The sequence below is a fragment of the Caretta caretta genome, chromosome 8, assembly GCF_965140235.1.
Source record: "Caretta caretta isolate rCarCar2 chromosome 8, rCarCar1.hap1, whole genome shotgun sequence".
In the NCBI taxonomy this organism is placed as follows: domain Eukaryota; kingdom Metazoa; phylum Chordata; order Testudines; family Cheloniidae; genus Caretta; species Caretta caretta.
In genome coordinates, this window is record NC_134213.1 from 5,281,668 (window position 1) to 5,308,660 (window position 26,993).

The 26,993-nt window shown below is 45.3% G+C and overlaps 1 protein-coding gene across 6 annotated transcripts in view; it reads right to left on the reverse strand.

Moving 5' to 3' along the window:
• Positions 1–26,993, reverse strand: part of GRIA1 (glutamate ionotropic receptor AMPA type subunit 1) — a 166,761-nt gene that overhangs the window by 73,048 nt on the left and 66,720 nt on the right. For all 6 annotated transcript variants that reach the window (XR_007357944.2, XR_007357943.2, XM_048860115.2 and 3 more), the window contains 3 exons: positions 12,588–12,827; positions 10,290–10,474; positions 4,904–4,957 (listed from right to left, as the gene is read on the reverse strand). Coding sequence is in view for 4 of the 6 variants with exons in the window: in XM_048860115.2 (XP_048716072.1) it covers positions 4,904–4,957; positions 10,290–10,474; positions 12,588–12,827 (479 nt within the window). In the remaining 2 variants the exon portion in view is untranslated. The remainder of the gene's footprint in view (positions 1–4,903; positions 4,958–10,289; positions 10,475–12,587; positions 12,828–26,993) is intronic.

Here is a 26,993-nt window from a genome sequence, read left to right on the forward strand (position 1 = left end):
AGACCTCTCGGGGAGAGGAAACATCTAACTGACAAGAAAGCTTCTGCTCAAATAAATTTGTTAGTCTCTAAGGTGCCACAAGTCCTCCTTTTCTTTTTGCAAATACAGACTGACACAGCTGCTACTCTGAAACCTGACAATTTTAGAAACTTAAAGATAGCCCCAAATACCTCTCTCCAACATAATAACATAGTGTTCACAAGGCATGTGGTCTTGGAAACTTTATCAGGACCAGAAGCCAGTGCTGTAAATACCCCACTGGAAATCTGCCAAGACATTGGACTTTAAACCTGTTACTGGTGTGGTCTGAATAGAGAGGATCCTGCATCTCCGACCAGTAACAATTTGGGGAGAAGGAAGGGTTAAATTAAAAAGGAATCTTGCTGAAGCTGCTCAGAGGTTTAGAATGTTAGAATTTTAGATCCATGTGAGATGAATTAGTGGGGCAGCCAAAGGTGTATGATAAACGCAGTTTAGCGTATTCTCTATATGTTCTTATACCACACTTATCACCATAGGGACTGAGCCCTGAACCTTATAACATGGACATCATCACACTACCACAGCCAGATATATAGCCATTTTGCATATCATGCAGCCTTCTGGAGAGCAGATCTCAGCCTGTATCTTGAAATCTGTGTTCTCTAGTGCCACACCGATATACGCTGATGCAACAACGTGGGAAAAATTCTTACCTTTGCTAAGCTAGAGAAACTGACTTGTTTTTCGCCTTCACTGCCACCTTGGGATACTCTGTCCCACACACACTCACCCAACCATTTCCAAGCCAGGGCATTTTCTAACGAAAGAATCTGGGCTGATGCTCACAAAAGAAAGAACACTTTAGGTGGCAGCAAGCCTTAATGTTTTACCTTTGAGATAGGTCACATGAGTGTCACTTATTTTTAGACAAAGGTTCTCCTCTGCCTGACAGAGACCTGATGTTCTGCCACTACCGACAGTGGCCAAGTTAAATCCCTTGGATAAGACATGGAGAAACATGAATCCAAGGTTACACAAAATGTTAGCAATGTCAAAAGAAATGAATCCCAGGGGTTTCTAAGCTTACTTCTCTGATACTATTGGCTGTGCTCCTCTCTCTGACTTGATAGGCTGATGCTTTTAAAGACAAAGACCAGAACATAACAAATAAGGCCCACAAAAACAAACAGTCCGTCTACTTGCCAAGCCTTCCTGATCTCTAAAAAGAAGATGTCATAAATATAAAGGGAAGGGTAATCACCTTTAAAATCCCTCCTGGCCAGAGGAAAAATCCTTTCACCTGTAAAGGGTTAAGAAGCTAAAGGTAACCTCGCTGGCACCTGACCAAAATGACCAATGAGGAGACCAGATACTTTCAAAAGCTGGGAGGAGGGAGAAAAACAAAGGGACTGGGTCTGTCTGTGTAATGCTTTTGCCGGGGACAGAACAGGAATGGAGTCTTAGAACTTAGTAAGTAATCTAGCTAGGTATGTGTTAGATTATGATTTCTTTAAATGGCTGAGAAAATAGCTGTGCTGAATAGAATGAATATTTCTGTCTGTGTGTCTTTTTTGTAACTTAAGGTTTTGCCTAGAGGGATTCTCTATGTTTTGAATCTAATTACTCTGTAAGGTATTTACCATCCTAATTTTACAGAGGTGATTCTTTTTATTGTTTCTTCTATTAAAATGTTTCTTTTCAAGAACTGAATGCTTTTTCATTGTTCTATGATCCCAGGGGTTGGGTCTGTGGTCACCTATGCAAATTGGTGAGGATTTTTACCAAACCTTCCCCAGGAAGTGGGGTGCAAGGGTTGTGAGGATTTTGGGGGGAAAGACATTTCCAAACGACGCTTTCCTAATAAAAATAAACCCAGATAAATGTTTGGTGGTGGCAGTGGAAGTCCAAGGGCAAAGGGTAAAATAGTTTGTACCTTGGGGAAGTTTTAACCTGAGCTGGTAAAAGTAAGCTTAGGAGGTTTTCATGCAGGTCCCCACATCTGTACCCTAGAGTGCAGAGTGGGGAAGGAACCTTGACAGAAGAAAACACAGAATAGTTTGTACTGGCAAACCTGACTCAGCACGGGAGCAGCTCCTCAGCTGCTGTAAACCAGTCAGCCTAGCTCCAGGAGCTATGCTGATTTAAACCAGGTGAGGATCACGTTTTCACGGGTTCGCTCAGATGCAGAACAGTTTCATTTTATTTGTGAACACAAAGAGGCAATTCTCTCAAGTGGAAAACAGCCATTTTTTCTGCGGGGGATAAAGCTATTTCTGCAATGAAAATACCCATTTTCCTGCGCCAATGCTTGTAAAATTAAACTCAGTATTTTTGGTGCAGCTTTTTACTGACAGCTAGAGCTGGGCACACTACTATTGATTCATCGAAGTGAGCTCTTTTCTCTGTTCATCACTTGGCTGATGCCCCACAGTTTGGGGACCACTACCCTAAAAGAATGTAGCTGAACAGCAAAGCTGTTTGTTATCACCTTTCAGCATCAGGAGCCATGTGCTAGGATCCAGGAGCGCACACTATGCGTGACACGTACAGCCACGGCGGACATGCTCCTGAAAAGCTTAGTCAGTCTGCAGGCCGGCTGGAAAACAAAGCCTGGGAAGCCTTTTTCTCAGCATAAATTATTTATGGTGCGTGCTGGCTGAGTAGGAAGCCTGCTCATAGCCAGCTCCAATCCCTCGGCCCTTATGCACGGATTAAGAAAACAAACTGCATATAGTAGAAGATTCTGCCTTCTGCCTAGAGACAGTGTGACAGAGACGTAGCTCAACAGTGAGAGGGAACAGGAAGTTTTTTCTGTCTTAGGTACTTATATAATCCCTGTGACAGGTGGCTGGTCCTGGTCCTTGTAACGGCAGCAGGTCCGGCACCCCTTTGCCAGAGCAGGTGCTCCCAGCTGGGCCAATTAAAAGGATAGGGATACACCTGTGCTGTGAAGGGTCACAGGGAGTCTTAGTGAGAAGAAGAGAGCTGGAAGGGAACAGGACTGGATGTGAGATGGCACTGACTGAGTGAGAGTGTCAGGGAGAAGCAGGAGCAGGATTGCCAGAGTTCCCTGGGAAAGCCTGAGATGTGAAGGGTGAGCTGGTTTGTTTATTTGTGAAGTTAGACAATAAAACTGCCTTAGAGAGACTATGGGTCTGGCTGCGAGTCATTTGACAGCCGGCAAGAATCTCTACCTTGCCACAATCCCCATTACAGCACTCGAGTGCCTCCGTCTTTAATGTATTTAGCCTCACCCCTGTGAGGAAGGGAAGTGCTGATGTGGTTCTAGTCCCTGTTCTGCCACTGGATTATTGGGTGGTCTTGGACAAGTCATGTCGCAGCTCAGTGCATCAGTTTCCCCACCTGTAAAATGGGTATAATGCTACTGACCTCACTTGTAAAGCCCTTGGATATCTACTGATGCAAAGTGCTAGGTAAGAGCTAGGTGTTGTTTTATTCACCATCCCCATTTGGTCACACACACATAAGCAGCCTGAATAACATTATTCCAGGTAAGCTCTTTAGTAAGTGTATGCAGGATTGGGACTTAACCGACTTCAAATAATAATAAAAAAATCAAATACTGCATAAAAGCTGCAGTTAGTTGCCTCTCTAAAACTTGCATCCTTCCTCCAGAGGAACATGAGCATTTTAACTCTAATTATATTGTCTCCACTGAATGCAGGGTCAGTACTGGGCCAGAATGGGGTAATTATGTGTCCATTTTTGTCTTGTAAATTATAGTGTTATTCTGGGACTGAATGAAAGGCGTTTAATTGGTAGTTTAAAGTTTAATTATCAAAGGCCTGATGGTACCTTTCCACAGAAGGAGATGCAGGGGAGCAAAAACTACTGTAAACACTGCACAAGCTTGCTCGCCTGGCTGAGCCAGGAACCCCCTGCTCCCTTCAGAGGGGATGGGATGTGGCCTGCAATTTGGAGGCGTCAGGGGTCTTGGCAAAGCACAGATCCAAAGGCTACCTTCAGGGGTGGTCTTTTCCTCCAGGGTCACCCTCCCTGCTCTCGGAGGTATAAGCAGCAAAGCTGAGTTAATACTCTTCTAACAACACTAGTTCTGGTGTGGCACTATTCTAGTTTCCCTGTTGATGTGGGGATAGTTCCTCTCCTGCCACGTCACCTCCTCCCATGCCCACAGAGCCCCGATGATAGGATGTGTGCAAAGAAGGGCTTTGGCAAACTCTCAGAGAGCTGCCAACTTACGGCACAGCTGCTGGAACTTTGTCACCATCCACTGTATCCCCCTGTCTCTGTTCTCCACCTCAAGCGGGGAGAAACCAGACCCAGGTCCTCTCTCTGAACACCTGACAGGCCTTCCATAGGAGGGTTTTTGACACTGAGTGCATAACAGTTTCATAGCTATAGGTTATTGGAAGAATAAAGGGATCTCAGCATGTTGCCATTAACAACAGGGGCTCAGAAGGCTCCTGGGATTGCTAATGGGATCCAGAACACGTCACTTCTGGGACACAAATTCAAATGCAGTTCAGGCTGGTAGAGAATGAAAGTCATTTCCCGCAGCTGACAGCCGCTCCTAGGACTAGATGAAACAAGTTGGGAGATCTGAATCCAGAAACCAGCTACTCAGGACACAAAAAATATTACCACAGAATTGGCGTTAATTATCACTTAGTGGCAGCTTGGAAGAGAGGTCAAAGAATGAATGAGTCTGGAGACAAAACATACTTCTCACCCCTGGAGATAGTCTCCCCACATCATGGCTGACACGCCATGGGAGGGACGCTCATATTTTTGGTACCCGTACAGTGGAGAAATAAAGGTCTTCGGTCTCTATGACCGTTAAAGCTGGATCTTTAAACAGGCATAATCTTCACTAACAACAAGAAAATACCAAGCAGAAAACCCACAAAAGAGGCGATAAGAAAAACAATATCCAACTCACCAAATTTGCTAGAATGTAGTGGTATCCTATTCCATTTTTTTCAAGCTTGATGATCTGTAATGTTAGAAATGTTTCATTTAGCACATCATTTATGCTAACAAATAAAGACAGCATGGTTTAGCTGGTTACCGCCTGCTCTGTAATCCCCCCGCACCTTCCCAGTTATGCTTTAAATAAGACAGTCGGTGTGAGAACAGAGTCACAGTAAAAGGTAGATGAGCAAAGCCTTCCTAAGTGGTATTAAAGTGCTCTGAAATCAGCATCTGCAAGTATGAAATGAGGCAAAACAAGTTCATCCACCATATCCCACAAGCAGGGAGAGCAAAGGATCTGAGTCTAGAAACATCATGTGGATTCAGGAGGTGAGACACAGTTGGTTACCATCATCTATAGGAATATAGGGGTCCCCATAGGGAACCTATTGTTCTATGAATGCCAGAAAAACACCAAATGTTACTTCCAAAATATTCGTGGCATTGTGCACTTTAAACCACCCATATGTTGCCGGATTCAGACCGTGCCAAATTTAGTGCAACTCAGACTTAAGTACTGTGGGCCTGATCCTCTAGTACACTGGGGCTGTTGCAGGCCACTTGCCCAGTGTAAAGCTGCCTGGAGTCAAGCAATCAGTCAATGGAAAATCCCTTTAGTCAAGCGTGTGTGTTGAGATGATATATACATAGACTCATAGACTTTAAGGTCAGAAGGGACCATTATGATAATCTACTCTGACCTCCTGCACAACGCAGGCCAGAGAATCTCACCCACCCACTCCTGCAATAAACCTCTCACCTATGTCTGAGCTATTGAAGTCCTCAAATCATGGTTTAAAGACTTGAAGGTGCAGAGATTCCTCCAGCAAGTGACCCGTGCCCCACGCTGCAGGGGAAGGTGAATATATACATGGTGCTGCTATAAAGATATCTAGAGCTCCTTACAGCCTCTCTCCCCTGATTCTTGGGACATCTGGGCTCGGTCTGTTTCAATACTTCTTAATCGATATAATTGTTTAAAGGCCCATAACGTTTTCGGGTTTCCTTGTCAGCAGAAATGTTTCTGTTGCCTTCATTGCTAGCAAACGGGCCCTGCTTAATGGCTGATTTTTTAGCTGCTCTATTTCTCATCATTTTTGCTTGGTCTGTGGATTCCCATGAGTGGAGTTCAGTTCTTACCATGTTTCTAAAGCCAGAGATCACATGCTATATAATCCAAACCATCTCCAGAAAAAGCCCAGTTAGTAAAAAACAAACACCGTGCCCCAAGAGTTGCCAGTTACTGCAGGGAACCATGTGCTGTTTGGACCAGGCATTTGAACAGGCAAAACAACACCTCACTTCCATGGTGCTGTGAACTGATGGTGAATTACCAGGAGAACTATCAGTGCTCAGGTGTCCATATGCAAGACTGTTCAACAAAACCAGATAAAGACCCCTGCTGTTATAATCGTCACCAAATGCATTTGTAATGATTGAACACTTGTTCCTGTGCAACTGATTCATCTGCCTTAGCCTTTCATAGCAGAAGTGCTCTTGTATAACATTAAAACTCGCCAGACTCCCTATGCTAATCTCCCTGCCTCAATTAGCACTGCTGGAGAATACATTTGTTAACACTTTTTGATACAAATAAGTTAGCCTCCACCACCTTTCACGTGGCACAGTTCTCCTGTGGGAGATCATTAAATATGACTGAAGCAGATGAGTCTGAACTGCTCTAGGTCAGAGTAATCCTTCAGAGGAAACAGATTTCTTCTATGCACATGCACGCTCAGAATCGTAGGATTTGTGATTCAGGGGCGAGATTTGGGGAACAAAACCAGAATGCTGTGCCCCCTTCTACTTAGTCAATTGAGACACACCTGTGCAGTAAGTCCCCCTCTTCCACGGATGTACCTGGAAACTATCAGAGGGATAAGCAGTGTTTAATATGCGGAAAGGCTTGCCAGAGCTGAGACCCAGCACTGCTAGGCTCGGCAGCTCATTGCCCCGTTACCTTCAGCTTGCTGCATCACTTATGAAAGTAAAAATAACTGCTTGAGCCCTGACACCTTTTTCATTACAAATTAAGCTTGGGGTATACGGTGGGACCAGGAGCTATGATCTCATGCCCCAGTGTCCCCCAGCTATTAAATAGGAGAATAGAGGGTGCTGGTTTCTTGCACCAAAAATGCCCCATGTGATTTTATTAGGTGTCAGAGTCAATTAATTGGAGAGGGATACAGACCAGCTTTCACTGAGCTGTGAACCTACCGACTCATACACACAAATTATGCATCTTGCCTCCTGTGTTTTACACAGTTATTTGCTACCTTAATTTATTTTAAAGGGCTTGCTCAGTTCTAATGCTTTTAGACTGGGGTGGCAAGCTGAGGTTATAATAACATTTATCACTTAGTCTGAATATGGAATGAGGCAGCGTCGGGCTGCATGCTGATGGCTCGCTTGGGCCATCCAGGTTCGATTACCCACTTCTTAATGGGCAGAGTTTGATGTCTATTAGAAAGAAATTCTCTCTGAGAGTGATAAAGCGGAGAGGAGAAGTTTCCAGTTACTCATTTTAATGAGCATCAGGGAAGAAATGACATAGCGCTTTGATGGAATGCAAACACTTCTTTATCCCATTAGGACAACACCGTATGGCCCAGCGGATATCCTGCCACCAGCCAGCAGGGCTGGCTCATCAAAGATGGTTACCTCAGCATAGATAAATCATGCCCTGCAACAGACATGGGTGAGAGAAAAATCAGGTTGGTTTCTCACATGCCTGTAACCCTTGAGGGAAGATTTCTTTCAGAACTGAGCTCTGAAGAACTCGGCCACAGTGACATGAAAGGCAGCAGCAGCGGTGTGTGCTGTGCCTGGGAGAAAGAGAGCAAGCGCGTGAGTGTGCGTGGGACGGAGACTGCTGTTCGAGGGATGTCCTCCGCTCTCTGTTCAAGAGGGACCAAAAATTCACAGCCACCGAACAGGGGTAACAGGATGGCGTGTGCATGGTGGGCAGGGATGTGCTAAAATATCAGAGAGAGGCTAAGGTGGATGCCTGAACACCTCAACGCACAAAGAGAGTGAGACAGAGACAGAAAGTGCAGACATCTGTAAACAGGACTTGCTGGTGCAGTGAGCGAATAGACTAGCTGTTGACCTCCGGTGACCTGGGTTCAAGTCGGAGCTGAAGTCTCCCCGGTACTTTTGCATGTCATGGACCACCCACTAGCTAGCAGGCCCTGCTGAGGCTGGAATAGTTGGGGTATTTCAGGTCTTGTTTAAAATGCATTAGCAGAGCTCTCCATGGGCTCAGGATTAGAATAGCCAGAGGCGCTGCTGGTAAAGATGGAATTGAGTGACAAAAGCCTGCACACCACCCACCTTACTATGACAGGTCCTGTCCTATTTTCATGAGCACAAAGACCCTATGCTGTGAGGGTGCTCTGTCCAACTGGGTCATATTTCCCAGAGCTCAGTTCCCAGTTAGCCACCAGACTAAGTAGACAGATTTCCAAAAGAGCTCAGCATGCTGGGTGTTGAGCACTGGCCCTAAAGCCACGTCTCACCAAGAACAAACTGTCATTTCTATTTGGAAATTTACATTTTCTATTACAAGGGGCACTTCTGAACCTCCTGCCGCTGGTGGCCATTTTAGTGGCAAACAACATCATTTAAGGGACAAGGGAGTTTGGGTTAAGAGAAGAGAAGCTGGAGGGCAAGACATTGGAGGTGGGGGACAGAAATTTGTCAGTAAAAAGTTCTGTAGTTTTCTTTTGTACCTACCAAAGTTCACATTTTGGGGGCATTTCATGAAATTGAGGGCAAAGCATAAAAACAAATGAAAATTACAATTTTCAGTTTCAATGTGAAAATTTTTCTTCACCCAAATGAAATTGTGAATTTACAAATGCAAACCTTAAAAAGTCTTGAGGTTTCTCACTATAAAATAGGGCCATTTTAAAGTAAACACACATTACATTTTGGGTGGTTTGTTTTCAAAAGTGGGTCCATTTTACAAAATTGAAATAAATATGTAAAATCCACAGGCTTTTAAATTTTGTTGTAAATAGTTTGCTCAACCCTAATTATACAAAAGTTTCCTTCTTGCTTCAATATCTGATATGGTTTAAAATCAAAGAAGAATTTTTCTGTGAAACATGAAGACAATGTTTAAGTAGAGAAGCTCTTCAATAAACCGGCATTGAAAGAGAAACCAAAGAGGTTTTGCTGAACACACTGCAAGAAATGCCCAGACAAGCCATCATTATTGCTGAAAAGCAGATAAATACTGTAAGAAGTAAACTCGGCAAGGAAGGAAAGATGCTATTGAACTGTTTAAGTGTGTGTCAGATACTCAGGGAAGATTGGGTCTTATATGGCTTTCGCCAAATTTTCATTGTCTAGGACATGTCAAGAAACACTATGCCTGCTCTGTGGCTAAAGAAAGGACTTTACTCTCCAGAACAGTTAATCTGGCCCCTCTCATGAGCACTAACCTCATGTAGGGGCAAATTCTACTCTATTATTATTTATGATGTTGTAGCACCTAGCAGCCTCAGTCAAGAATTGGGGCCCCGGTGGCCTAGTCTGAACACCCAGCAAATGAAAAGACAACCCTTGCTCCAGGTAACTTGCAGTCTAAATAAGAGGCAAGAGAAAATGACAGATGGCTACAACAAACAGAGGAGGAAAGCACAAGATAACAGAGAGACAATTACAATAAGCATGGTAAGCAGTGGACAACACACCAGCTGTCTGGGCATTGTCAAATGTTTTGTATGCACCATGTAGAGGTGTGGAAGGCCCTAGCGGTAGCTCTGGGGGAAGGAGTTGGGGCTGGATTTGAGGAAACTGAACAGATAGATGAAGGAGAAGTCCTTGTGCATCATTCTGGAGGTGTGAGGACTGGAGGCAGGGCAGCGGAAGGAGAGATGGGCCAGGGGGGTTCCCAGCTCTGATTCACAGATCCATCCCATGCCCATTTCTGAATCCAGAGGAATAAAATGAAGAGGCTAAAACAGTGACAATGTCTGTGCACCAAGACCTGAAGAGTCAGAGGGCTACACAGAACCACCTCTCTGGGGGTGAGACAGTTGATGTATTGGGCTCTGCAAAGGAGTCAGACAATTAACTGCAGGAAAAATCTTATGGAGCAGCACAGCTGACTCAGCAGCTCCAGAGAAATCCCAGGTTTCCTCCAGCTCTACAGTTTCTTCTGTATAATAAAGGCAAGAGTGTCCTGGGCTCAGTGGGCCCATCCTACTGTGATTCACACTCCCTTCATAAGTGCCCTTCTGCAGTGCACCATGGATAAAGGGAACAAGGAAGAGAACTTATCCAGGAGAAACAACGAGTCCCTTAACACAGGCAAGTCCCCTCCCGGAGCCTGTTGCCAGCACAACCTTGCCCAGGATAGCGTTCAGCCGCTCCGTCTCGCAGTCCACCACCACCAGCCGTTCCTTTTTCTTCTCCAGCTCCTGGAAGAGCATCCTGTAGCCCTCTTCTGTTGTTGTCAGGATGTTGACAGCTGTCACCTGCCAGTTCTTCTCGGCAGCTGTGTCCAGCACTTTTTGTAGGACTGACAAGCCTGGAGAAAGAGGGGAACAGTGAGGGAGTCAGGATTTAGTTCTTGTGTGTTAGCCTTTTCTTTTTTCCCTTCTCCTGGCCTGTGCGGGAGCCTGTAGTCTTGGGTCATGCAGCATCATGAGACCCCAGCAAAACTCCAAAAAGCTTTTAAAACTCAAGCATCCTACCCAAGCCGAACTATATTATAGTGACTTCTTCTGTGCCTTCTTTCCGACTATTGCAGAACAACAAGATATTATATCCGTATTTCACATTTATAAGTCACGCCACTCAGAATAGCCCTCCTCCATCTGTGGCAGCATGGTCTGATAGATAGGGCACTGAACTGGGACTCAGACTTGGGTTCTAATCCTGGCTCTGCCACTAACCTGCTGTTTGACCTTGGGCAAGTGGTTTCACTTGTGTGGCACTCTTTCCAGTCCCACCCTTTATCGGTTTAGACTGTAATGTTGGGGTCAGGGACTGTCTCTCTATGTGTTTGTACACAGTGGGGGCCTGATCTCAGTCTGGGACTCCAGGCACTGCTATAATTCAGGTTTCCACCTGTCCCGATTATCCCTTTTTTGAGGTAACTGTGAAGTCTGTCAGGTTACTCAGCCCACACAGCCAGCTGTCAAGTTTTCTGGGCTCAGGATTACCCTGTATGTCCCAGGTTTTTGTACCTCAGAGGTGGCACTCCTGACTGTAATTTAAATAATTATAATAAACTTCTGCACTTCCTGTGTCAAACACAGGTGGCGCTATGGTGACACCTGTCGGGGCACTCAGATCTGCAGCACGCCTGTTGCACGGAGGGGAGGAAGAGCCTGTTGTCAAGAGCAGAGGACCCCATTTGCAGTGCACAATGGGTCCTACAAAATCCAGATGCTACGCTATGTACTCCTGAGTGCCACCCACTGGCATTTGATCTATTAACTAACTATTTACATATGCACAGAGCACTCCTCTAATGGGTGCCAGGGCATGATAGATGGAAACAGTGGATTCCAGTTTGTTTGCACAACCTCCTAGGTGATATGTAACACAGAAATAATAATCTCATTTACAGATAAACATAGGCAGTAAGTCAGAGATATGGTCACTCTCTAAATGAGATGTACTTATTTAGCGTTTCAAGGGTAACAGCAGCAAATACATACATTGCACCCCTGCACTGGAATGCTTTACAAACCTCAGTCATTTAAGGGCTCACTTGTGTGTTAGATGCACAGCCCCGCGTTGGAAATGTGTGTAGTTAACACCAGTGTGAAGGACAGAGGTGTGTACCTGCTGCTGCACTCCTCTGGGAGCCAAACACACATCCCCTACCCCCATCCCCCGCTGGCATGGGCAGGCATGACCCTGCCTCTATCCTTTGTCTCTTGCGGCAGCATGCCCTGCCCGGGGCCTCTCAGGGGAGCGGTTCCTGCTCTCCCCTGCCTGAGGGCACAGACTGCACTGTGAAAAGCCCTTGTGCACGTGCTCCACCAAGGCCCCACCAAGTCTAAGCCTCACAACACTCCTGTAGTTTTGTAGCCTTCTGAGAGATGGGGAAACAGAGACAGAGCAAGTAGGGCACTTGCCTAACATCAGACATGAAGTTTATGACAGATCTGAGTAGAGAACTCAGTCACCATGTTTTAACCAACAGATCCCACTTCCTTCTATGCATTTATTTACCCGCAGAGCAATGATACCATTTGTTCCTGTTTTGGAAAAAAGGGTTATTAACAGCAAATTTAGTATCTTGATAATTGGTTCCTAGAAGCTCAATGACTCTCGTTAGTAATTGACCGGTGTTCACTTAATGCAGGGAGCTCAGAGAGTTTTCCAAACTATCCCAGCTGCGCACACAAATGTCATGCTTGTGTGTGCAAACGGGCATTTGATAGGCAGCTACCCATTGTGCCCTAAGTGCCAATTGCACAAATGGGGGGTTTCCACAGGCATCCGGTTAGGCAGATGGCTTGAAAACAGGATCCTGAGTAATCACCTCATTAAATCTAAATCATTGCCCGATTTGACATCCAAACCACTTATGCTTGGGCTATTTTCCCTAGGGAGCAGTCGTCCGTTCTGTCCGGGGTGACAAACAGACATGCTTCGCCCACTCTGCCTGGTCACTCGCCACTCACCCCGGTCAGCATCGTAAATGTACACAAACTTCTGCCAGCTGTAGTGTTCGATGATGTTGATGAGGGCATCCTGAAGCTCTGGGCGCAGCTGGAGGACGAACTGGTTAGAGGTGTCGACGGGGAAGCTGGGTGTTATGAAGCAGACATGGAGTGCCCCGCAGAAGGATGTGAGCATGTTCACCGTCTTCCTGTCGTAAAACCCAAAGATGGCATAGACGCCCTTGGAGAACTGCGAGCAGACTGGAAGGGGGAGAAAGAGATGGTCAGGGGAGCTAGGCAAAGAAGCCCAATTTCTGAGGCAAGCCTCTGTTGCTCTGGACTATTCATCCCTCTGTCTGGGCACGTAAGCTGATATAGCCATTCTGCACTGCATTCAGTTAGGGAGCCAGGAGGTGGGGGATGCCCTGCCCTTTAACTCCACATGCCTTCTCTAGCTCTGAATTCATCTTAGATGACACTGCGAGAGAGAACGCGTCTGCTGCTCTCCCGCCGCTCCCTTGCAGACACTGCTCACGCGAGGGTGGAACTTCAGGGATGGAACTCAGGAATTGCTGGCTCCCTAGCACTGAGCAAAGGGCAGTCCCTGCCACATGAGAATTGGGGCTTACAACTGCTGTAGAGGGTGACATAGCCACACACAGATGAAGGTGGGTCATTCCATCCAGTAGAGAGCATTGGCACCCTAACTGGTACAATCTGTACTCCCCACCCCCAAGTCCAGCAAAGCTTGTCAAAGAGCATTGAAGAGTTCAGACCCTGCACTTTGGCAACTATCTATAATGTACCTTTGGCCATTACAAACAATATATGGTTACAATATGCACACACACAGCATAGATGATATAGGGTAATGCTGAATTGCATGACACTGTGCATATGTGTGTCAAACACACGGAGCCAAGGCTAGGTTTATAACCCTTTATGTCCATCTATGGGGGCTGTACTGTCATTGGCCCCACATTAGGAAAATCACTGTTGCCATGGTTAGATACTCCCAGTGGCCAACAGCAGCTCTGTATTCAAGTCTGGTGCTGGCCCAGAAGGAAATGGGAAGTGCATGAAAATGAGCTCCCTATGCCCAGGATAACCACGGATCGGGGCCCTTTCATCTCCCTACAGAGGCTAGTGTAGGTCTTGGCCTGGAATATGTGCTCACTGCCCCTCGGGAACTGCCTGCAATTGTGTGTGTGTTGGGGGGAGACAGAGAAGTTCAGGGACCATGGGGGATCAGCTAAAGGAGCCCCAAACAAGGTAGCTTTTGAGTGGAGGGCTCCAGAGGCTGTGCTTTCCTTTCCCCAGATGACAGGGTTCGAGCCGAGGAGCCCCCCCACCCTTCCTTGGAGATGGCGGCTTTGAAACAACTGGCTGGCTAAGACGCCTTGTGGGGGTGCCGAGACTGCTCAGCCCTGTTGTGTCATCCTCAATTTAGCTGCCTGTTCAAGGATGTAGGGACGGCACTGCCTCCTTCCAGCCCAACTCCTCAGCAAGGCCCCTGCCACGCCTGGGGGGAGGCGGAGGAGTCATTGGCTATTTCTGTGGAGAGGGACGCTGCTGAGAGGGGCTTCCCACTAAGGAGCTGGCTGGTTCTCATGGACACCACATCCGGCCAGGCCACAAAGCCACGAGGGCAGAGTTCAGCCCACGGACGTTGCTTTAAGTTATTGCAGACTGGCCTGTTTTCAATGTCTGCTACACACCTCAACCCTACTTCACGCTCCAAGCAGTCAGGGGACCCTCGGGTTCCTAGTATCTTTTGTACCTGGGGAGGCCTATATGCCTGTTTCCATGCATGCAGATCTGGTCACCCCATCTCAAAAAAGATATATTGGAATTGGAAAAGGTTCAGAAAAGGGTAACAAAAATGATTAGGGGTATGGAACGGCTGCCGTATGAGGGGAGATTAAGAAGACTGGCACTTTTCCGCTTGGAAAAGAGACGACTAAGGGGAGATATGACTGAGTTCTATAAAATCATGACTGGTGTGGAGAAAGTCAATGAGGAAGTGTTATTTATGCCTTCTCATAACACAAGAACCAAATGAAATTAATAGGCACCAGGTTTAAAACAAACAAAAGGAAGTATTTCTTTACACCACGCACAGTCAACCTGTGGAACTCTTTGCTAGAGGATGTTGTGAAGGCCAAGACTATAACAGGGTTCAAAAAAGAACTGGATAAATTCATGGAGGATAGTTCCATCAATGGCTATTAGCCAGGATGGGCAGGGATGGTGTCCCTAGCCTCTGTTTGCCAGATGCTGGGAATGGGCGACAGGGGATGGATCACTTGATGATTCCCTGTTCTGTTCATTCCCTCTGGGGCACCTGTCATTGGCCACTGGTGGACAACAGGATTCTGGGCTAGATGGACCTTTGATCTGAACCAGTATGGCCATTCTTATGTTCTTTTACTTTCGAAGCCTGGGGGTGGGGAAGGCTGGATCAGGAGATGGTGGCCTGGAAGTTCACCATGACTAGCCCGTCAGGGTGTGTGTCAGCTCTTGGTTTCTGATCTCAGCAGTTACTGGTGCTGCTATGCAGTATGGGAGGTTGCTGTCTCATGTCGATGGCCTCCTTAGGAGAGCACTTAATGAGATTGTGGGAGCTGCTGGAAACCTGCCTCAAGATTTCAGTGAGGCAGAGAGAGCAGCCCACACTGCGGGTTGTAAAGCTCAGTCCCAGACACAGTCAGATTCATTTAATATTGCTCCTGTTTATGGCACATTCCAGTTATTATCAATACATCTCCAAGCCCCAGGCACTGAGAGTGACAGCATTTCCCGCTGTCAGAACTCCTGGCACTAGCATTTCCTTCCCTTGTCACTCCATGTCTTAAAGACCCCTTGGCGGTGACATTTACACTGACTCAAGGCTTCGCGCTGCCCCATGTTAAATAAAGGAGGAGCTGCTGATGTGACAGCTTCATTTTGGGGTCCCCTGGCAAACCCCTGCACGGTCCTCAGGAATAGCATGATCTGCTTCTAGACTGGTGACAGGCAGCATTGTGTATTCCATGTGTTCCAAGGAGGACTGAGGGTGGGGATCAAGAGTCATCCCCAGATAGCCTTACTCCTGAGCTTACCATTGCCCCCCCGCCCCGGATAAACTCCATGTCACAGGAATTACCAGGCTGGATCAGACCATACAGCTCTGGAGCCCATCTAAGACAGTGCCCTGCCCCAAGTGCTTCAGAGGAAGGTGCAAGAAACCCTGCAGCAGGCAGATGTGGGATAATCTGCCCCACCCCTATATAAATCTCATCCTATCCCCTAATAGCTAGAGATTGGTTTCATCCCTGAAATCAGGACTTTCACATCCCTTTCCAAAGTCTATTTTTATTAGCATTAACTATGGATATTCTCCTTCCTATGTATAAGCAGTGGCAGTCCAGCATATCCCCACCATACTAAGCCAAACACAGCCCTGCGAGGAAAGGGCTGTTTTAAGGTATGACAATCAGACATCTCTCTAGAAGGCTGAATTGAACATCATGACAATCCCAGCACCCACTCACCCCACTGCCACCGCTGGGACACCCTCGAAGCACGCATCGGAACAAGAAGAAAACAGTCTCATTGATAAAAGAAACAGACTAGCTGACTCAGACTCTGGATCTGATGAAGATTTGCAAGGAAAGCCCAGGATTTCAGGACTCATTTCAGTCTGGCCACCACCATGACTTTTCCCATTCTGATATGCTCAGGAAGGGTATGAGACTGGAAACCACTGACCTGATGCCCTAATAGTTAGCAGGTGGCAGATGGATACATCTCTCTCTGGTCTTTCATCGGAGGATGGTGAAAGTTTTGTCATGCTTCAAGTGACCAGCCAGTTAAATGTCTAACTCATCCCACTATCATGGAGACTCAGATGACAGGTCAAAGTGACTTTTGACCCAGGGATGTCAGCATGTCATGCTAACACTTTAAACATCTGCTGGATTTTCTTATTGTTTTGTATCTGTATTACAGTGCTGCAAGAGGCCCCAAACTGAGATCAGGGCCCTGTTGTGCATAAACATCCTAAGAGACAATTTCTGCCCCCAAAGAACTTACAGTCTAAAGAGAGGAGACAGACAATGGATGGCAGACAGGAAGAACTGTTAGTCCCATTTTGCAGATGGGTGTGCAGTCCCCACTCCACATGCACACGGCAGGTGTGTGAAAGGGTCCGCGCTAACCTGAGCAATTAGGGAGAAGGCAGACCGTGGAGCTGGCCCCAGAGCCCTAGCTGGCGAGAGGACGGGGAGGAAATCCTGCAGCTTCCAGCCCACGTTCCCTTGGAGGAGAGGAATCCCATTCCAGAGGAGAATCTCAGCCCTGTCCAAATGGGACCAGAGGACTGGTTGCTGGCCACCTGGTCGGCTCTGGACCAATCTGCTGGCACAGGAGTTGCGCTAGAGAGAGATGTCAGATCACATGCTGTTGCCACTGCTGAAGGGAGCTGCCCCAAACACAGCCAGAACCTGGGGCTAGGGCTTTGGCCCAGTAAATACACCAGGGTCAAAGCTACAGCCAGGCTGAAGGAGCAGCCTTGACTCAGCAGAGGTATTCTGACCACCATGGTGATGGATACCAGTGATGCAGCAGACTGAAACTCCCCCTCTGAGCTCGCCCCATGTCCAAGCACTAGCAGCCATTGCAGAAGGAACCCTGACTGGGGCTGGGGGCCGTTTGGATGCCTGAGGGAGTATATTTAAGCGTTAGGGACTCCGTACAACTGTATTATTGCTAGCGGGTGTATGCATGACCCTTGCCCCCATGTAGGAGCCCTTAATGGTCTCTTGCACTAACTGAGGCTTGTCCATGGTCAGATAAAAGCATTAGGGTTGTATCTGAATGCAGCATTTATTCATGGGATTAATTCCCGCCTCCCCAAAGGGTGTGGGAAGGAACCAAGAGGCTCGGGCCCAGTGAGAGGCCAATGGAGTACCCTCCCCCTCAGGCATGCGGCTGGGAATCTGAGCACCACACAACAAGCTGGGCCCGGAACTGAGGCACAGAGAGATTAAGGGCCAAGTTTTCCAAATAGCTCAGAGCTTCCATTTAGCCACCAAAATAAAGAGGCCAGGTTTTCAAAAGAGCTCTGCATGGTGCGTGTTGAGCTCTTCTGAATGGGAGGGGATCACTTTTGAAAGTCTGGCTGCTCATGACTGGCCCCAAATCACTCATGGAATCTGTGGGAGAGCTAGGACTTTGAACCCAGATCCCACGAGGGCCAAACCACTGCCTTAACCTCCAGGCTGGCCTTCCTCTTTCTGCAGTTCAGTCTGCACCATTGGGACACAGAAATCCTGCAACAGCAGAACATGCACATTTTGGGGTTTTTATAAAATCCTTTCTAAAAGCCCCCAGGAGAAGAACCTGTGGTCACTCGCTTGCCATCTGTTAAAGAGGGGAAGACACCATGGGTCCAAAATTGCAATAGAAAAAAATCCTTTTCTTTGTCTCACTATGGAGTCTCTTTCCAATTGGCAGTAGTGTCTATATCAGCCATCATCCTGGGACTGTCACATTGCCACAGAAAAGTAGCAGATCAGAAAGAAGTATTCTCAACATCATTTCCGTGTGACTGGGCCAACGGGACTAATGAACAGTGTTGTATGATTCCATATGTGAGAGATAAGACTCAGAGCTCTAGGGAGCCAGTGCTCAGACTCACTGCATGATTAAAGTGACATGCTTTGTACAGCTGAGCCAGTCATTTGCAATTAATAATCCAGCCAGTAAATTTCGCCTATTTCTTAGCATACCATGATTTTCTCAAACATATTTGCTATGTGAAATTGTTTTATTTTGTAAAATAAAAAAAAATTAACTGTTATGGATCAACCATGCACAGTCAACACTCCTACGCTGTTCTGGGATACCCAGGAATTCTCTCATTTGCAACAGATTGCACCAAAGAGGATTGAAAGAACGAACAGTCCTTATTGTTAGTAATTTTGGAAAAGACCCCTGGCTCATATCATGTTTCCAGATTCACAGAAACCACTGCTAGTCACTGCAGATTATTTGGGGGAAAAGACTGGCCAGGGTTTGATCATTTGGGGAACAACAGGGGATTTTTCATGGCAATTAATTAGAAAATGTTAGTCATGTTAATAGTTAAGAATTTCAATCACCTTTACAGCAATAGTCCTAACTCCAGTGATGGACAGGCAATAATGGTCAAATTGTTCAAGGTCTTGAGACTGGTGTACCAAATGTATTAATCAGGCAGAAAATAAAGGAGATAAATACTTTCCATGAGTTTAATGGAAGAAGGGAATTTGGAATTTTTTTCGTTGTCTTATGGGTTGCATTTTTTTGTTGAGAACTGAATATGAGGGGCAACTGGTGTGAAAATGACTGGGAGAGGTTTTTAATGGATAGGGGAAAAGGCAGCACAAAACAGAATTGTCAGATTCCTCAGTTATCCTTCCCAGATCTCCATTCACTCAAATCTGGCTCAATTTGAGCTACCATCCTCTCTTGAGTAGGCAACAGACCCTTTGCAAACACTTTGGCCATGAGCTGTGGTGGGGATAAGGTGCATGGTTCAATTTACAGGCATTTCTGCCTTTAAGATAAGAAGATCCTTTCTGTTTCCCAAGTCTTCTCTTGGCTTCTCCTTTCATACGAAAACCCCCAGATTAAATAACTGAAACCTGACAGGGTTAGGAAATAGGCATTATGTTGAAAGCACACACAGGATATTGCTCTTCCACTGACACCTGTCAGTCAGCTGAAGACATACACGCAGGCACAAACAGCCCTAAAATAAGGAAAGAGACATCCTCCAGCTTTAAACTGCACATTTTCACTGCAGGGGAGGAAGGTGAGGAAGAAATTCGGAATATATAAACAATTGCTCTCTCTAAGCAGTTGGCGGGCGGCAGGGCTCGAACCCCTAAGAGTCCTGCTTCTGGGAAGTTGGGGGGTGTTTGGAACTGGAGTTTCCGTTTGACCCATTTTAGAGACAGGGGTCAGTCATTACATCTGGACCCTATCGCACAATACACTCTCCGCGAGGGTACCTCCTCCTGGTTGCTCTGGGGATTAGCCCCTTTCCAGGTCTGCTGCCCCCTTGCTGCCCTTTTGCCACACCCTCTGCCCTAGGTTTCTTCCCTCTCTACTGGCCAGTGTGTGGCCATTGGCTCCCTCGCTTCTGCCAGGTTGCTGGCTTTATACTAGCCCTCCCTGTTCCTTCTCACCTGCACTCCATCATCACTCATGGGATTTCTTAGGCCACCTAATTCCCCTCAGCTGTAGCCTCTCTGGTTAAGTGGCCCCTTCTCTGCCTTTTTAACCCCTTCTAGGCTAGTGCGGGTGAACACCCCATCACAGACCCACATCTGAGTTCCACGGAGCTCGGATCTGTGTTTTTTAATCTGACCCATTAAAAACAGCAAGGAAACACCCTTTCTCCTACAAATAGCATAACGGAACATGCAGAAACTGATTCTCAAACCTTGGGCAAGTTTGTTTGTTTTCAGTAGATGGCACTTTTCCCATCATGAGAGTTCCCTCAGAGCCAATGCTAGGGAACCTAGAGCAGCCGTGGAGGGACACCGGCCACAAAGGAAAGCAAGTGAGAAATCTCAGGAGGCTACTGGTTTCCTGAGTAAGGAACATGGGGAGATTCTGGTGGGAATCCAGGAACAGAACTTTAGAAAACAAATTGTTTGCTGTTGAGGGAGCTGGAGAGGTCACTAGAGAGGAGTATTTAGCAGTAGTTCACCTCTCGGTTGTTTTAAAAGTGCTACTGTCTCCCATGACTGGAGATGTGCAATGTAATATTCAGCTGAAGATTTAACTTCATTTGCAAGGCATTTAAAAATCCCCAGGTAAGACTGAGCTCCTCAATGGCTGAAGTCTTATTACCATAATGCAACCCTTCCTTCACCTGGGAAACAGAAACAAAGCATAATCATCTAGATTTGAACTCAAAGCAAAACAAACCCACTGTCGTTAAGGGTGTCAAGAAACAGTCCTGAAGACTCTTGTCTGGCTTGCTCTGTGTGCGTCTGTGTGAGCGTATTTTATTTTTAGCACAGTCTGCTTGGAGGCAACCCTCACACAGTGATGGAGGACCTGACATCAGGTTGGAGAAGCCAGTGGAATTTGGATCAGAGGGTGTTAGTGTCTGTTCCAATTAGGAACAACTCAGAACAACTCACAAACATTTGTCCTCATAGTGCTCCAATGTGGCTTAAGCACCAGAGTGCATCTCTTCACCAAATCCCAATGACACGCCCACAGAGTTCTCTAGCAGGAAAAATAGATCCTATATTCCCTGATGGCTTTAACATATTTCCTTACCTGAAAGTAGACATTTCCCATATATTCGCTCAACCACAAATCAGCCTCAAGTCATAATGCAAGAAACATTCCTCCCCAGCCATTTTAAACAGTTTAAAAGGTATGGTTTCCTTTCACCGTGTCCTGCACTACTTGTAATAATCTCTTGGAAGCTTGAAACCAAATCTGCTTTCCAAATCAAGGTGTGTTACTCCCTGCCATCACATATGAACACTAGTTAATTATTGTAGGGTTGCTTGTGGGCATATGTGCTGCTGGCATTAACTTTTCTCCCTTGTTAGTGAAAAAGGAATCAAAACATTTTAACAAAAACACCCACAAGCAGTAAAGAAAGTGACATGGATTTTTCAAATAGTTGGAAAGAAATTTAATAGTGATATAGACACTTGAATGGCTGACAATTAATTTCTGTGCTCCCGTTGAGCGAAAATCCAGTTTGGGATGTTTATTTATTGCAGGTTGCTGGGTATAGTGTCATCGAGTTTAGGCCAAAAGGGACAAAAGGGACTACCAGACTTCAGACCACCACCACCACCCAGCACCCGCACACTAAACCCAACAACTGAAATGAGTCCAAAATCTTGCAGCCCACAGGCAGAGAATAGGTGGGACCCAGGCCCTTGCAATAGCAGAGAAATGGTTAAGTGAGAAGAATGGAAGAAAAATGGAAACAGAATTTACCTTTGGCCATTAGAAATCAACAAAATGGCAACTGGTCTTTCCTCTAGGATTTCAACGATTCAAGTACACTTTTGAACTAGAATCCTGCAGCTGGTTATGCTTCTGGACTCCAGAGTATGGATGGAGGCAACCCCAAATTGACCTCTGACCTCTCCATCAGCAATCACTCAAATCTCCCATATCAGATTTCACAGATTCAAATGCTTTTTTTAAAACCTACAATCTTGAAACTTGGTTCTGATTGTGGGGGGAGGGGACAGGGGAAGGATCCAAATTTGCCTTTTTTTTTTTCTTTTTTATCACAGGGCAGCAAAAGACTATAAATAAGGATGTCTGAAAAAATACGGTGGAAGTGAATAGATGATTTTGTGAAAGCTCCATCAGCTTCTTCCTTGATTTTTAAATAAGCCATATTTAAATAAATTACATATTTAAATAAATATGTAATGGTAGAATGATTGTTTTGTTGAGGAATAGCAAATTAAAAACAAAACCAATTTTTTTTGAAGATCTCTAGTCAGTCTGTTTACAGAAAAATTATGATTTTCTCCCATGAATGGAGCTGTCAAAGTGGGTAGGAGGCCATCATTCCAGTCATCTGAGCTCACAAATTCTATTTAATGGATTTGAGTCAAGAAAATTGTTGAGGGTGAATAGGTGCAAGGCCAGCACTAATTGTAGTAGCTACATGCAACCAAGGGTGAGCTGCTGGCAGTTCGTGCATAATGCTTTGCACTTATACAGCAAATTTTATTGGGCAAATCTAATTCTGTGGCCTGCAAACTCCATTTTGCCCCTTTGCAGCTCCAACTTGTGTCTGGCTGGGTGGCTTGGGATCAGGGGTTGTGACCAGCATGCCATTCCTGCCCCCTTCTCATTGCATCGCTGCAGACCTTGGACACAGTTGAGAATCCAGCCCAGTGTGCTTTGCAGACATCTGTGAATTAAGCCTCACAACACTTGTGTGAAGAAGATGGACGCTATTCTTCCCCAATTCAAAGAGGGAGAGAGTTGTTCACATGCTCGCCCCAGGCCACAGAGCAATTTAATGGTAGAGGTAAGAAGAAAACTAAGGAGACATTGTTCCTAGTCCTGTTCTTTAACCACATTTTATAGCAAATGTAGTATGCAGTGGGATATACAGCCAGGCTGACGACTTGCCGGATACTTTGGCTCACGGAGGCTACCAATCTGAATGTCACTCCAAGTAGAATTGCACTTGACACCAATACTTTCTGGGGTAGCAGTAAAACAATGGCTAATCAGCATGGCCCAAGATGGCAGTGACGCCATTTACAATGGTATGAGGCCTTTGCGGAGATAGGTTGGGTATTCAAATAGCTTACTGAGGATGGCCAGGTACCCTTTGTGGATAGATACAGCCTTTTCTAACTGGGGAAAGTTTGGCTAAGGATGGTCCTGTAGCTAAGGCACTGAGTGGGAGGAAAGAGAGCTGGGTTCAATCCGAGCACTGATGCCACAGACTTGCTGTGTGATTTTGGGCCAGTCACTTAATCTCTCTGAGCCTCAATTCCCCAACTTCAGAATGGGGAGAAAACTGCCTTCTCCAGCTCTAGCCTATTTAGAGTGCAAATTCCTTGGGGCAGGGCCTGCCTCTCACTATGTGTTTATAGAGCACCCTGCATAATGAGCCCCTGATATTACTTGGGGCCTCCAGGCGCTACCATAATGCAAATAAGCAATGTTAATAATCAGTGTTTTACCCACTATGGAAAACTGCGCCCTAAAAATCTTGAAAGAAAAATCTTTAAAATATTCACTGTTTTCTATTGCCTTTAATCTGCACGTCATGTCGTATTTTCAGAGCCATTAATCAGTATTCCCACGGCCTGCTATCGCGCCTTTTTAACCCGAGCCTTTTTAAAGGATTCTCTCTTCCCATCCACTAAACAGGCTCATTTCTGAGTCATAAATACCCTGCCACATCACTATGAGCAAACACAGTTGCAATAAAGTCCTGTGAAATCTATTCATGAATTGGGATGAGGTTAAAAAAAATCATATTTACCATATGCAAAGTATATTATACAGTCCCTCTAGCCTATCTCCTCCTTCAGTGAAAAACTTGATTTCTATACTCTGATTTCTCTACATTTGAAGTCCCCAGAAGCAGAGCAATGAATATTAAAGATGATTACTAATGGGAAAATTACATCCATACTATAAACTGAGGTGAGAAATAAAGGTGTAACTGATTCCCCTACCACTGCTCCAAAAACATGTCTGGCATTTTACTGATTAGTCCACCTCCAGTCACTGCTACACTGGTAAAAACTCACTCCTGCGACACAGTCTTGCTGCTTTCTGTTTGGGAATCAAGAACACTGGGGAAAAAAATCATTTAAGAAAATCACAGAATATCAGGGTTGGAAGGGACCTCAGGAGGTCATCTAGTCCAACCCCCTGCTTAAAGCAGGACCAATCCCCAATTTTTGCCCCAGATCCATAAATGGGCCCCTCAATGATGGAACTCACAACCCTGGGTTTAGCAGGCCAATGCTCAAACCACTGAGCTATCCCTCCCCCAAACCATGATGTGCTGAGAAAATACCCAGCATTTTGGAACTCGGTAGCTCAGCATAACATTTAATTGCAAGCTATAACATCGTAACTATTAAATAAAGGGGGTGGGGTGAAGGGGGGGGGGTGGGATAACAGAAGCCAAATGTGTCATGTAAGGTAGAACTTGCTGTAAATGAAATGCATTTTGTCATTAACAGCTTCTTTTCTTTCCCTAATGTGTTATAGTTATTCATAGCAGTTCTGCTAGACATAGACATCTGCACCTGTCTTCAGTACAAGTTTCCTTTTTGATGAGGCTTTTGAAAGTAGTTGTTCTAAAGCCTGTTATAGGTTGATGTAGAAAAGCTTTGTAAGCCGCAAGCCATGGGCTTTTTCCCAGTATTTCTCTGGAGAGGCTATTTGACAGCCAAATATTTCTTACCATCAGGAGGTTTTCATGGCACTTACCCTAAATATTCCCTTTCTTTAATTTCATCCCATCAATCCTAGTTATACTTTTATATACCATGGTTAATAAAATATGTGCATATGCTTCCCAAATTTGCACTGGCCATTTTCCCCTCCCCACAGATGCATGACATTGCAAATCTAATTCGTTGCCTACTTTCAATCTTGCTTCCTTTGTAGCACTCCTGCTCTCCATGTTTTTGCCTCCCATTGAAAATATGTGCTTTGGCTTAGTTTTCCCAGCTGTGGTTTGCTTTTTCAAAGTTATTTTCTGACGACATTTTAAACCTCTCAAGGCCCCTTTCTATTTTTTTCTCTGCCCTCACTGGCATTTGCATCTCCTCCCCTGGCAGCCCATCCCTTGTTTTCAGCTGTTCTGCTATTTACTCCCACTTCTAGATCTTTAATAAACATGGTACTCAAGGTTATCTGTAACACCAACCTGTGTATCAGACACATCCCTGCCACTGCAACGCAATGCCTTTTGACTATTCCTCATTCCTTACCCACTGTTTAGTCTTTTGGCCAGTTTTCAATCCAAATGACACCATTTTTTACCTAAATATATTACATCCACTCTCTTCCCCTCATCCACTAAGTCCCAGATCCTGTAATTTCCCATGTGTGGGAAGATAAAGATCCCCATTGACTTCTGAGCTGTAAATTGCAGGATCAGGGCCTAATCTTGTAACTCTGACTTCGGTAGGTAAATGAAAGATGAATTAATTGTCAAATGTGTTTGTTTCCAGGTGTATTTATTTTTAAAACTAATTATCTCTAGGCATTTATATGCTCATCACCATGGTAGGATACATGAGCATCTAAGGTCTATATGCACATGGTACACACTGCAAACAATTCATTCTTGGTTTGTTTTAGTTTGAACCCAGAAAAAAATGCTTTGTTCTCGTTACAAATTTATTTCCGGGATTTTTAAAGACATGTTCTAGTACAAATAATGCAGCTTGAACACAGATGTGTTACTAGTAATGTTTATGACAAATGTAGAAGCTAAAACATAAATGAAGTGTGTGTTTGGCTCATAAATCATTCATTATATGGATTCATTTGGATAACGGTCCCCTCTGAACATTCCAGTCGCAGATGACATTTGGAGACCTGATCCTGCATTCTCTCTAACCCCAGAATGCTCACTGACCACGTGGAATTATTTCCCCTTCCCCTCTGCTTCCTCCTTTTCTAACTTTCAGCTTCTGGGTTATTTTGCAGTATAGAATGTCGGTCCTGCCCTTAGATGTACCTGAATTAAAAGAATCAACAAAGCCTTAAGGCTATTGCTTGACAAATACATGAGAAGGAACAACTTAATGTAATAGTTGACCCCTGTGGATACAGACTTTAACCAAGGGACCAAACAACAAGCTCCTTTAAGAAACCTCTACTTACTGAGCAACTGTCGTCGTTCAGCCAGGCTGTTATATAGCCCCAAGGGATTTTCCCACAAGTCTCGGCCCTGAGACATCCCTCCCCTTCCCAAGCACATATCCACTCAGCTGCAGCCAGTTTCTTGCTTGCATGCTTAGGCTCTGGTCCTATAGGGCCTTGCATATGTGAAATCACTAACAGCTGAGCAAAGTGTGTGATAAACCTACTAGATCAGAACTGTAGGATCAGATACCCACTAAGCACAGATGTAAATGACTGTCCAGGCAAGTTCAGAAAGGGGTTTATGTTTGTTTTGAGGGCCAATCTCTTCTCTACTCCTGGTTTCTAAATTGAAAGGAAAGAAACTTCTTTAAAACTCCAGGGGTTTGTTTGCCCTGGGTGCCTACATAGGGTTTGTGAGTATTAGTGCTCCTGAGTGGCTAAGAATTGCTCTCATCCTATTATTTTGGTTTCCCTATCCTCTACCCAAGTGTGCTTGTTTGTCTCTGTGACCTGTTATGTCCTGGCTTTTAGACTGCAAACTCTTTGGGGGCAGGGACTGTTATTCTGTTTATATTTGTACCCAACTGCAATGGCCTGTAGATGCTACTGTAACATATAAAGTTTAAATAACAATAATACATTTATTTCCATAACAAATCTCCTCTAAATTGTCTCCTGGGAATTAGAGAATCACCTTCCCAAGTGAGAAGAAAGAGATGCTATGGGTGGACTACCATAGAGAGTAATGCAAAGGATATGGTGGAAAGACCTAAATCTAGGGTCAGGAGAGTTTTCCCCAGCTCAGCCGAGCTTGTGGTGTTTGTAGTGATGTAATGGTTATTATATCTTCTGGGTGCAGTGTCTTTAAGTGTCTAGGAGTCTGCTGTTTGCAAAGGCAGTTGCTGTTGTGTGATTGATACAGCATGTTAAAGGGGATATGTACGCTTTGCTCACCCTTGGTGAGTTTACTTTTGCCCTTTGTTGGTTTTTGTTGTTTTCCCCATAATCTCAAATAAAAGCCACACAGACTACAAACATGTGGTG